The sequence below is a fragment of the Ooceraea biroi genome, chromosome 3 (genome assembly GCF_003672135.1).
Source record: "Ooceraea biroi isolate clonal line C1 chromosome 3, Obir_v5.4, whole genome shotgun sequence".
NCBI classification, from domain to species: Eukaryota; Metazoa; Arthropoda; class Insecta; order Hymenoptera; family Formicidae; genus Ooceraea; species Ooceraea biroi.
In genome coordinates this window covers 120989-133425 of record NC_039508.1, presented here as the reverse complement: position 1 = coordinate 133425, position 12437 = coordinate 120989, and the positions used below count along the sequence as shown (strand labels likewise).

Genomic DNA, 12437 nt, shown 5'->3' with positions numbered 1-12437 from the left:
AGACATAAAAATTTAACAGAGATTATACATAGAAGAATGAATTTTATTATTAGACGAATAAATTTTATCTCATTGCTGCGTAAATAATCATGTGCTCGATTGACCTTTGATACAAACGCGCTAATCGGTCAGCATTACTACAGCTGTTTGTCTCCTTTTGTTTTTAATAAAATTAATTAAAATTTTTTACACAGCTAAACGCACACTACTCGTATCCGATACGCGTAATGCGTGTCTCGTCACGTAATATATTAAAGGGTTTTGAGTAGAAATCGTTAAATTATACCGACATACGAGTGGAGTTGTCCACCTTGTTACGCCAACACTGTTTATTAGCAATGCAATTGTACATGTAACAGCTTATGTGGTGTATCAAAAGCACGTTCTTTTCGCCCAAAAAAACCAGAAGTCAAATATGGAAGATTATATGTGTGTGCTATTCTCGACAATGATGAGTTTATCAATGATGCGTGTACATTAGTTCATGGTCTCCTAAAAATGAAAATGCACGATAAAACTTTATTTATCATTTAATTTCCAATTTGTTAAAATAGAATTATGATTACTGCCTTCAGAATATTCAATATTTAAAATAGAAAATTATCCTGCAAGAGGAATTATTGAGTTTTCGGCATGGAGAAACTGGTCCCGCAACTTTGTCCGCAAAATTGAAAGAAGAATCCGCAAATTGCAAAAAGGAGACGCACAACTTCTGGCACGTCCTGTATACATGGTACACGTGCACGAAACAGCGCTGTCGCTTCCACCCTCGTCGGCATTTCATTCGGAGCTTTTGTCCTTCGGAACTTTTTCTATAGGGAGAAAAAGAGAAAGAGAGTGTACGTGGTGTATAAATATCTTTATATATCACCGCACATAGTGTCAGAAGCAAGTGACTCGGTTAGAATAGAACGCCCGTTAGAACTCGCGAACCATCGACTGCAGCTATGCACATAACGAAACGAAGGGCCCTCGAACGACGATCTGCATCCGCGAATCCAATAAGGACGAGAAAAACTTCCGAACGACCCGCACGCAACCCGGAATACTCCCGAAGAGCCTCAAATCGAAGTGTTATTTAGAATGTTGGACGATTTGAGCTTACGCTCGCCGATTGCGACTCTGAAATAATTGGTACCATACGAAGAAAGAGTACCTACGATCCATGTTCGATCGAGATCGTGGATGGGAAGTCGAGCGAAATTAAAAAGCGAAAGATAAATCATTTTAGGACAGGCCTCATAAAAACCGATGACTCTGATCGCCGTGTAATATCGCGCCATTCAAGGGCACGCATTTATTCCGCGTTTATTCCATGACACACGCACGCGAGATGTGCACGTCGCGCACGTGGATATTAAATTCGCGGGCGATGATGAACGGCATATCGGGATAATGTGTGTCATCGACAAGCGTCGTCGCGCATTCATTGATAACAATCAACGTCACTTAACGTCACTTCGTCTCGCGCAATCGCGTCGCGTCGATATATGGGTTTATAGGTCGTAACAATGCAAACAGTGACGCACGCACTCGTCGGAAATCGCTCGGTACAATCGTCCATCTCCAGGGAGGACAAAGAATCGCGGCTGAGCATCTGAAATGACGAAGCGAATAATTAATTGGTGCTGAGAAATAACGACGAAAGATAACGATGCGCGCGAGGGTTACCAAAACCCGAGAGAAGTCAGAGAAATCGAACGGCAAACAGTCGAAGAAGAAATCAGGAAAACTGCGAAAACTCCAACGAACTTCTGGAACTCGTATCAATTAAATGTAAATGTATGGTTGCATATTGTTAATAAAATTGCATTCTTTCCGCATTTATTTTATCACAAGCCACTATTACGTAAGGCACATTCTCGCTTTCAGAGGCGGGAGAGCTATCGAAATTCATTCGTGATTGCACCGTGCTCTTTTTCGCAAATTGCACTGCAAGTCGGCGCGACAGTAATTTTTGCATGCAAATTCGGTCGGTCGGTTACTCGGCTATGCCGCGAGATTGTCAGTGGGCGTAATTTCGTATTCGAATAAATTGCCGTCTCGACGGGGATGAGCTCGGTTTATCCGATGTCCTGCAACGTTCCGGAATTCCCACGTGTGCGCAACGACGGAATTTACTATAACGACGGATAACTCGGGCGAGGTAAGAGACACTCGGTGGAAAACAGTTTCACTCCGAAATTATAAGTTGCACCACGAAACGATACGCCTTGAAATGATGCGGCTCGGCACGATGCAGAGAACGGCGGTCTGGAAAACGATGGTCCCCTTATGGCAATGCTCTGCGCAAAACTGTCCTCTAGAATAACGGCAGAAATCCCTTTAATTAAAATTTTAACGCGAGTTTGAACCGGAGTTTTTGTTAGCGATAACTCGACAGGACCATCATTTATCACAAGTTTTGTAATTTTCATCATAGAGAACCAAAAAAGTTTCGACAGGACAGAGTTCTCCAACTAAAAAGAAAAAGGAAAAAGAGTAAGAAGAAAATAAAGAAAAGTTCAAATTGAGACTCTCGACCCCTTTTATATAAAGGCAGTCCAATTAGTCTCGACGCGAGACGAAACAAAGACGGTCGTAAAATAATCGGCGGTCGCTCGTCGAAGGGCCGGGCTGTGTTATTTCTGGAGAATTTCTCTCGGCGCTACGTTTATACGTTTACACACGAGCGTTTAAACGGTTCGTTGTCGGGATAAATATTATTAACACGTGGTGCGCACGTTACATCACGTGCCGCGCCGTCAATTCCGCTCGTCACGTCCCGCTTTCCTACAATACTTTTCGAAAAGACGTGGAAGTCGACGATCGTTGTGCCGCAACAAACGTTGGACCCATTAGCGCCCGTCTTACTAATAAATATCGGCAGTGTTTGCTGCCAACTGAAACTGTTTTCTATCAGTCACCGTCGCTCCAACTCTTTTTGTGATGAATTTCAGACACACGGACGCCTAAAAAAAATGCTCCGATAATCCGAAATAATACAAACAAAATAAAGTAACATTTCCACTACGTGAAAATATTAAACTTTATAACAGAACATTAATTAAGCGAGATTAGTGTTCAATTTAAGCACGCTCTTTTGTTCGCACCGGCAAAATAAATTTCGGGCAAAATAAAAGAGCGTGATGGAATAGGGGAGTTGAGATTGATCGCAGCATACTGATGAGGCTCGTAAAATATATAAAGTCCCACAGACGACCGTTACTTCGGTAGTTTTGTCGGTCGTAAAGCACCAGTGTTCAACGTTGCACCGCCAACCGAAGACACCGGCAAGAAAGTTCCGCGACGCGGAAAATTTACGTGGATGAATGCGCAACGATGGTCGCGAAACTAAACTTCAGTTTATCTATACGATCCGGAGAAAAAAATTTCAACCGTCGTCCAATAAAATGCACGATTCTCCTAACGAGCTCACAATGGAGTCGTTGCAGTTTCCCTGCAGACGTCTTGACCTCTTTATATACCTAAGTCCCTTCGCGATATCCCACTTCACACGTTAATAATCCTCGCGTTATTATTTTCGCACTTCTAATTTCCTATTCTCTAACGGTGTCTTCGTTTAATTAACGAGTCCGTATTACGCATATAAAAATACACGGACCATTGTTTCAGTAAAATAGAATGTACATCGGCGCTCTCGTGATGATCCTGATGTATAACGCATAGCACACGGATTACGGAATTACGTATGAAAACCCTTATTCTGTGGGTTTCAATTTAACATTATTTGCCGACTGTTATCATTATCTACAAAAAGAAATAGCATTATCACGAAGCGTGTTGTCTCGGTTTCGCGGACGGAACTCTCATTATAATAAGGATCCCTCTTTTACGTGCAGCATTTTCATGCATATTATTTAACTGGAATCTTGGCGCGTCAAATTAATATCGCGTGCAACGTAATAATTGAAATGCCCGTTCGGTTTTAATTAAAGATCAAATCTCGTGGTCGTTAAACGCCAGATTTAAATATAGCCGGACGTTGCCTGATGACCGTGCGATTAATTCTCTCTGAAACGAAGAGGCGCCTCAAGAATCACGAACTCCAGGCTTCGATCCCGATCAGCTCTTTCCTTTGTCACCCGGTTAAGGGGATGCACTTGTGCGAGCGCACTTACGTGCTTTAAAATTCCGCAGCTAGGCGAAAAATCTATTCCTAGTGACGCGGTGCGAAAGCCAGCTCCTGAACGCAATGGAAATTTACTTCACCGCGATCGATCAACCCAGGCGCACGCACCCGCTTAGTTACACTGATTTTAATGAGGCCGCGACGAGGAAAATATCTAATTATACGAACGAATCGCCGACGCGTTCTCTCTTTTTATAGCTCCACCGCGATGATGAAGATAATTACGAATGTTGCAGGGGACAACATGGGACAGTCGGATTTAAAAATAGCGAGCATCGATCCTAAGCCGTCATGTATCGCGATTAGTTTTTATCGAACATATATTTTATTACCTACTTGGTTGCAATTGTGTTTTAATATTGCATTCGGATATCAGTATTGGCTATTGATAGCAATAATCACATCTTGTCAATGTTCAATTTGTTAATCTGTAATGTAAAGCATCAATAAATTTTGGTTTTATTAGTTTATATCGATCTGATTGAATTTAGAAGTTGCAAATTTGTAACGTCATGTCGCACTGCGCGAAGTAACATGTAGTTAATTCGACGGGAAAAAAACACATCGTGCATATGTATTGTCGGAAATATAAAATAAACTGACGAACGGTATTACAAGTTCTTCTCTCCCTTCCCTCGTCGGAGTATTCTTGAGATTGATTTTGCTTTCCTAGGCAATTTGTTCGGCTGTATCATTCGTCACGGAATGCAGATGCTAATCGCAACCATCTATTAGACCTTTCATTTTTAGATTTCAACAATCGGATGTAACCTTCGGGCAAATCGGGGTCTCGAATCAGTATTTATTGGCAAAATTAGTAATCATACGATTGCATTCACGTAAATTCACGTTATTTAACTTGGCAAAGTACTTCATTATCAATTCCGCATTATTCTGTCGATCTCTGAATTTTGCTGGAACTGGTTCGGTATTGAATTTGCTCTCTCTAATTATAAAATAAAAATGTATATATTATGATATATTATAAAATAAAAAATATAATATATAATTTAATATAATTTCATTGGCCGTATCAATCGTATCGTAATATACCTTAAATGTTGATATTTTACTCTGACAGATGCTTGAACGCTGACCAACAGTTTTTGCGAACGTGTGACATCTATTATTGGACATCTTGCTTCACTCTAGATTGCATTACGTAAATCGCGATGTAGAATGTAAATTGTCAACGTAAGGTCAGGACTGCGCTGAAGTCGCATGTCTTTTAGAATTTCTCAGAGACACCCGACCCCGATCCAGCTTGACATCTGGGGACTTCGGTGGACGGACCCGTGAAAATTACGTCAGGTCCTGCAAATGCACAGAGAAAGAGGAAGAGACGAATATACTTACATATACACAGGCGATTACATAGAGGCGGCATCAAGGCGGGCAAATATAACTATTGCACGACAGATGGAGGAAGACAGGATGTTTGACGAACGATGAACGTATATTATTTATTCTGACGCATCGGGGCATTTCATGTGTGCTGTGTCGTGTGTTGTAGATTTGTCAATGACGTTTTTATTGTCACACGACAAAAAGATACAACGTGATGATTGTTCTCTCTTCTACGAAGCATGGCAGAATGCAGAGAAGAATCCATACGGGGTGCTTTAAGTGAAAATACTTTATTATTATGGATTATCGCGCGTGGATAACGCACGTGTACACAAATGGCTCTCCGGACGCTACAAAGGGTCCATAAATTCCCCATCTAGCCATGTGTATTAACAACCTTGAAAGAAAGAGTAAGGTATAGTAACTCTCGGATTGGAGAAGACAATCAAACGTGAGGAAAAAAATTAATCAATTTCTCGTAAAGTTAATCTTCTTTTGCGGTATAATTTAATTATTCTCACTTGTTAGAATGCCGTCTTTATACAAATAGATAGAATTTTATGGATAATCTATATCTATGTAACGGCAGAAATATAATACATAATATAGTGGAAGTTTGGTAATTCTGACTAGACTTAATTATGTACGTATAGATTGGTCCTTTGAGGTAACGGGTTCAGAACGCGATCAAAGAGATACCTAAGAAATAATCGGGAATTCTTTTGTCTTCTGCACACACACACACACGCGCGCGCGCGCGCGCGCGCACGCACACGCACACGCACGCATGCTTGTATACATGTATGTATATGTGTGCACGCGTATGCTTAATGAATAAATAAATATATCACTATATGATATATAACCTGAATAAGGCAAAATCGACTTATGTAAAACGTTTCCTTATAAATTTTCTGAAATTGATCCTGCAATTACATTGTGTCGAGAGAATATAATAATCTGCATTTGCATTTATACAATAACAAGCGTAATAATGATTTTTCTATTATTTTGTTCCACGGGCCATTCACTGCCAAATCAGTAACTGAATTGGTATTCTGCTTCTGTGCGAATTCACTGCACTTTTGGACCCACGGCAGTGTTAATTCCTAACTGATAACGTTGATACACTTTTTATCCAAAGATATTCCACGGAGGTGTCTTTTAACGCAGTTCTGTGACGAAGGAAATTCATTAGAAACGATACAGTCTGTTATGATTTGGTTGCACTTAAGCACTATGCCGTCTCTAACATGTCTCTGCGATTGGTCCTGCCGGCTGCAAGGGACGAGAAATCCGATAAGTATCTCGAGCTATCTAATGTCGGAGTCTTAATCGATGATCGATAAAATTACCGGTGTCGCAGCGCCATCATAAATGACGCTTCAATGCGTGACACTGAAACTCGATCGTGCTCCCGACGTTTTCACCCCGTCCGATATAAAAAATCAGGTACTTCCTAGAAGAATCCTCCTTAAAAACCGCGTTTTAATCTCGGATGAAGAACGTTACAAAGTATAATGGACACCATAATCTATCTTGGAATAATTCTTAATTTATACAAATTCATTCTGGAATCTTCAAACGTGGGCTTTAAATTTAACATTATCCGCTACGACTTCGATCACTTTACTCGTGAGTCTATTCTGTAATTCTAATTTTCCAACTTCAGGTATAATTCAACGTTTGGAATTCGATGTCTAAGCAGAAGACGTTAATTAAGTAGACGTTAGTTAAATTCAAAGATTCTTGCTTGCTCGTTGGTACCAGCTTCCTGTTCTCCAATTTATAGTCGCGATGCATAAAATGGTGCCAAAAGTCTCACCTGCTACGAGCGAGAATAATATTCACGGGCACTGCGATACTTTGGATTAATTTAAAACGAAGGATTATAGGATGTTACGTCATTCGGCGCATCATCTGCTGTAAACATCCGCGCCACGAAGTGCACTTCAAATCGAGATAACAAAGATATCTGTTAAATAAATTATATTAATGTCATTAAATTTAAATAAATATGCGAGACATTAGAGGCACAAATATGATTAACATTCGAATTTGCAGATACGCACATATCGGAGAATATCGGAGATATCCAGCACCGACATTTACGATTTAATTAACGAAGGGGCAAAGGTCGGGCACGCACAAGCTCGTCGAGTGGTTCTCGCGCACAAACCTCCGCACAAACGTGGGAAACCTCCCTGCGGAACTTTTCCGATAGCGACGATGTGAAACGATGCGTACGAACGGAAGATCGATGCACGCGAACGCTAAACGCCTCATCAGACGCAACCAATAAAAAACCGACCTTGACGTTGCTGGACAAGGGGCATCTTATGCATCTTTACGTCTCGCCGTTGCGACGAACACCCGCTCCACTGCTTAGAACTATTCTTTCTGCGTAAATTCCGCAACACGCCAGAAACGTTCGCAAGAACGCACTCTCAATCCTCGCCGAGACCCTCATCGTCGTCGACCGAGCCCGATCATCCAGGCGGCGTCTTCTTCTGCTTGGTGAGCTCCAGTAAAACCGGATAATGAAGGTCTGGACAGTACTCTGGACTGTTCTCCAGCAGCTCCAGATGCCGCGACCACACCGTGTCATCGTAACGTTCCGTCTGTCGTGCTATGAAGCCACGTTTGATCGAGGCCTCGGCGAATATCTGGAATGTCGTGCCGCGTCTAGGCGCCATCACCAAGGCGACTCCGTCGTCGGCCAGCCAGCCATAGATCGTCTCCACCAGATCCAACCGGGCGTCGTCGAAGAAGAGACAGTCCGCGCTCAGAATCACGTCGTACAAACCGGATGGCAGTAGTGCGTCCTCGTCGCCGTCAGCCGTCCAGGTCTACATCGAGAAATCATCGAGATATGATCGAGAGATTGTACAGTCGGCGCTAGGATTGAGTACGGGTCAACATGCAGCTCGCGTATCTCGAATCAGTATCATTCTTTCCGGCCGAGAACGAGTTAAAGTTTTCAAGAACAAGAAATAGATTCGCTTCTCTTGCATTTGCAAAGCGCTTACGAGAAAATCTTGGCAACTCGTAAATTCAAAAGGATTTGGAATTCTATATGAATGTAAAACATAGCTCGAAGTCTAACTTATTGTTTCCGTTTGTATCCGCGACGGATAAAAGACGATTCCACCAGCTGAAACAAAAGCTCGAAGTTTCAAAGTGATTTTTTAATAATCTTCAATATCTCCACAATCGCTGGAAAGACCGAAGAAAAGTTACGTGAGGGTTATCATCGATTCTTGCGATCTGTAAGTTACTGTTGCAGTCGTTCGAAATGTTACGAAAGAATAATGTCTTTTCATTGCGAGAGGGGTAATCTGTACTGTGACGAATGTTTGTTTGTCTTTCACATAAGAGGAACGATTCGAAAAAGACGATCGTAAATTTTCGGGATATGTGTACTTTGGATCAAGCTCATCTGCGATGTATTTCATGGTTTGACTAATAAAATAACTAATAATAATCATACTCGTGCCTTCATTTTACTTACTATTTACGTGATCGAATAAATCAAATTAAATCGAATATGCTCTTCAATGAGCAAACTGAAGAAAACTCGGTCACAAGTGTCAAAATCTTCATAAATTCGATGGAAGTTTTCGCGTATACGAACGAGTGGAGTCGAATGTTCCCGTTTTTGCAATTAATCTCGGTTGATCGTCGAGCAATCTTCAATTTTATCTCGCTGATTTTAGCACCGATCGGTCCCGGCCAAGCGGAAATTTCCCACGAAAAAAATGTCAATTGCCCGGAACGGTCCGGAGCCACCGGAAGAACACAGAGGCTACATTATGGAGGCTACCGGAAATGGAGCTGAGGTTTAGCCGGAAATGTCCGAATGGTGCTGTCTATATATTTGAACCGGGCAACACAATGAACACGCGAGGATTTTACTCCCATGTGAGTATCGCCGAATACGTTTCTACCACGAGAGATACACGAGTACCAAATATATATATTTTTTTATTCATCCACCTCTCTCTACACTTTTTTAATGTTTTATATATAATAAAACATTAAATATAAGAAAAAATTAACTATGTTACAACAGTCACAAAATTTTGATAAAAATAAAAGTAAAATGCATTAAGAAATAAATTCGTCTAATATTTACTCTATAGAGAGAGAGAAAAAGAGATTTGCTTCACTGAAACCAAGTTTCAGTATTAATCCATCATCCAAAATTTAAGTTAAACTTTTGTTCAAGATGCTTTGAAAGCGATTCAAGCGTACAGTATGATTTATTCTCGGTGGTACACACATCTCCGAGAATATACCCGAGGTAAACTGTGTGACAAGTATATTACGTTATCGTGACATCTCGAAATATGCCACAACGCGAGTCTTCCTTACGTGACCCTATAACGTTAGTATGCGTTTCGTGATAGAAATACGTTTCTTTAAGATTATGGATTTTACGATATATTTATCCTAGTCATTTTGCCAAGTGCTCAAAATCTCTGTTATGTCTTTAAAAAGCCTCTGCATTTATATGAATTCCGAAGATTGTCCCCGCCACTAAAAGAATGTCTTTATGGATGCCTATTTTATTACTATTGCAAATTGTTCGCAGGATCATTGAAGATCGTCGTTTCCCCGTCAATCCTCGATCTATTCTAGAATCGCGATTCTCGACTGTATTACGTCTCCCGGCAAGGCCTCAATTTTTCCATTCATCGACTCGCGATGACCGCGATGACTCATTGATCGCAGCAACAAGCAGCGCATTGCTGTTAGGACGTGCAACCGCGAAACCGGGCGTGTCGATATCTGATGATCCGTCGTCTACTACGGTTTAGCGAACTCGCCGTCGTCGCCCTCCTCGCCGATGCCGATCACGTCGTAGTTGGAGTTTACGAGACGCATTATTCGAACGCGGGGTCGGCGACCAGACTGAATTTCGTGCCGCGATTAGCAAAGTACAAAGTTGACCCTTCAATTCCCAATGTCACCTGCAGATCCTCGGAATTCATACAAATGCAGAGGCTTGGCGTTTTGCGCATTTCCAGGATACATTCCCAGCTTCCGTACGTGCCACTGAAAATTTCAGAGTTCATATGCAAAGCCCGTATTATATATCTCAAAAAATTCCAACGAATATTTTTTCATAATTCTGTGTGAGTTTTTAATAATGTGAGTTTTTACGTATTTTTAGTCGATTTTAGATTTTAGCGATAAGATAGGATTTTTATTTAATGCATACGTTAAATGTACGAGGCGTACGAGGCTGACCCATGTAGAAAAAAAAAACCCTTTTCATTATCATCTTCAATATTTAATTCTCTGCCTCTTTGTGGCCGCATGTCATCGCTGAAGCGTTCCTGTCATGCTTCAATATTGCTCCGACGATGCTTTGAAGATATGCTTTTTTTCAGGTAAATTTTATTACCGTGCTCGCGACCTCTGCTCAGAGAAATCTAACAGGATATGATTCATTGAAATAAACGCGTATCACATCAAACAATTGTAGGCCGAGCTAATCTATTTACGACTCTACACTGAAACTTCAGAAACGAATTATTACGTCGCGTCGTTGATCAAGAGCTTGATTAAGACTTTACAGATCTATAAACTGAGCTGATCAGAACCCATTGAACAAAAGTAACTCAAGAAGCAATATTCGATTTATCAGGAATCTTTTCAACGCTAAGTATAAAGACTCTTCAACGCGGTTTCCATTGACTCCCACCCGTTTACCGACTCTGACGCTATTTTGACGTAGGTTCAAGAGCAATCGCGGATCATCGACCGGCTCTCACGAGACCGGCGATTGGACATTCACCTTAACGCGGTTGCCATTAGCCGCTGCCTGTCTAAGGGTCCTGGCAGCCCGGGCCCACTGCACAACGCCGCACTCCACCAGATCCGTCATGTCGTTCCTGGTGACGATGCAGCGCACGTTGTCGACGCTGGTCACGTTGCCGTCCGTGAGTGTGACCGCGCTAGGATTGCAATACTTGGCGATAAGTACGCCGGCCAGGCAGCTCATGCCACCACCGAGTTCAAGGACGCTCCTATTTCGGCAGAGGCCGCGATTCCTCAGCAGATAGTAGGCCAGGCACTCCTCGGACGGCCACACGCACACGTTACCGGTGTTGTTGAAGCCGATCAGCTCGCTGGCCGTGAAGCACTTGCTTATTCGGCGTATCTGCACGTCGTACGACTGACCGTCCTCCAGCTGGGCCGAGTACTCGCACCAGCTGGACTCGCCGTCAGCAGGTACGTTCTCCAGCAACGTGCACTTCAGCAGGCCGAAGCTGGTGAACCGGCGCACCGACACCTCCTCATCAGACTCGCTGCCAGTCGGCTCTGGCGAGCCGGTCAGCGCCCTGGCCAGGATTCGCCATCGACGCTGCGCGCGGGTGTTCCTCTTCGAATTGCGAGCGTCCGTGGTCTCCATCGAGGGTGTCTCTCGTCGGGATAGAATCTCTCGTGACATGTCGAGATTAGACTTGATCCTCGTGCTTGGAAAACGTGTCTGTTTCCGCAATTTTGCAATAATTAATATTATTGTTGTACTTGAGCTCATAGAGCGGACAGACCACTTTTTGTTCGTTTATTGGAATATCGGCCTTCGACGGTGATCGCGTGCATATCAACACGGATATCGACATGGATTCAGAAATATCTTTGTGAAAGATTTTCGAACAAGAATTCTGATGGCTACGTTGACTTGTTTGATCTCTCACCTCGTCGCGGAATCGACCTGCGGACTCATGGAAGGCACGTGGAGGCGACGCGTGGTCCTCTTCATCGTTGGCGAACGTCGTCTCGCCGGTTCGCTCAGCGGAACGAGCAAGAGCCTTCTTGAACTTCTCGCTTTCTTGCTTCTGAGACCCGTCCGCACTTCGAGTGCATACTTTCCCTTATGACGGTGCACCGGACGCGGGGGCTGCTCCCGCCCGGCAAGGACGAGGATGGACGAAGGGACGGGCCA

At 42.7% G+C, this 12437-nt stretch overlaps 2 protein-coding genes and 1 long non-coding RNA gene across 3 annotated transcripts in view; 1 reads left to right on the top strand and 2 right to left on the bottom strand.

Annotated features, from left to right (window-relative positions):
* Positions 1-12437, bottom strand: part of LOC105277465 (WW domain-binding protein 4) — a 32305-nt gene that overhangs the window by 9045 nt on the left and 10823 nt on the right. The window lies entirely within an intron of this gene.
* Positions 5952-12427, bottom strand: LOC105277464 (calmodulin-lysine N-methyltransferase). The gene is made up of 2 exons (XM_011335831.3): positions 11283-12427; positions 5952-8328 (listed from the first exon to the last, which is right to left on the bottom strand). The coding sequence occupies exons 1-2, from the start codon at positions 12027-12029 to the stop codon at positions 7969-7971; spliced, it is 1107 nt and encodes a 368-aa protein (XP_011334133.1). The 5' UTR covers positions 12030-12427; the 3' UTR covers positions 5952-7968.
* Positions 8335-10766, top strand: LOC113561619. Its single transcript, XR_003406310.1, has 2 exons — positions 8335-8748; positions 9196-10766. It is a non-coding gene; the product is annotated as an uncharacterized LOC113561619 (long non-coding RNA).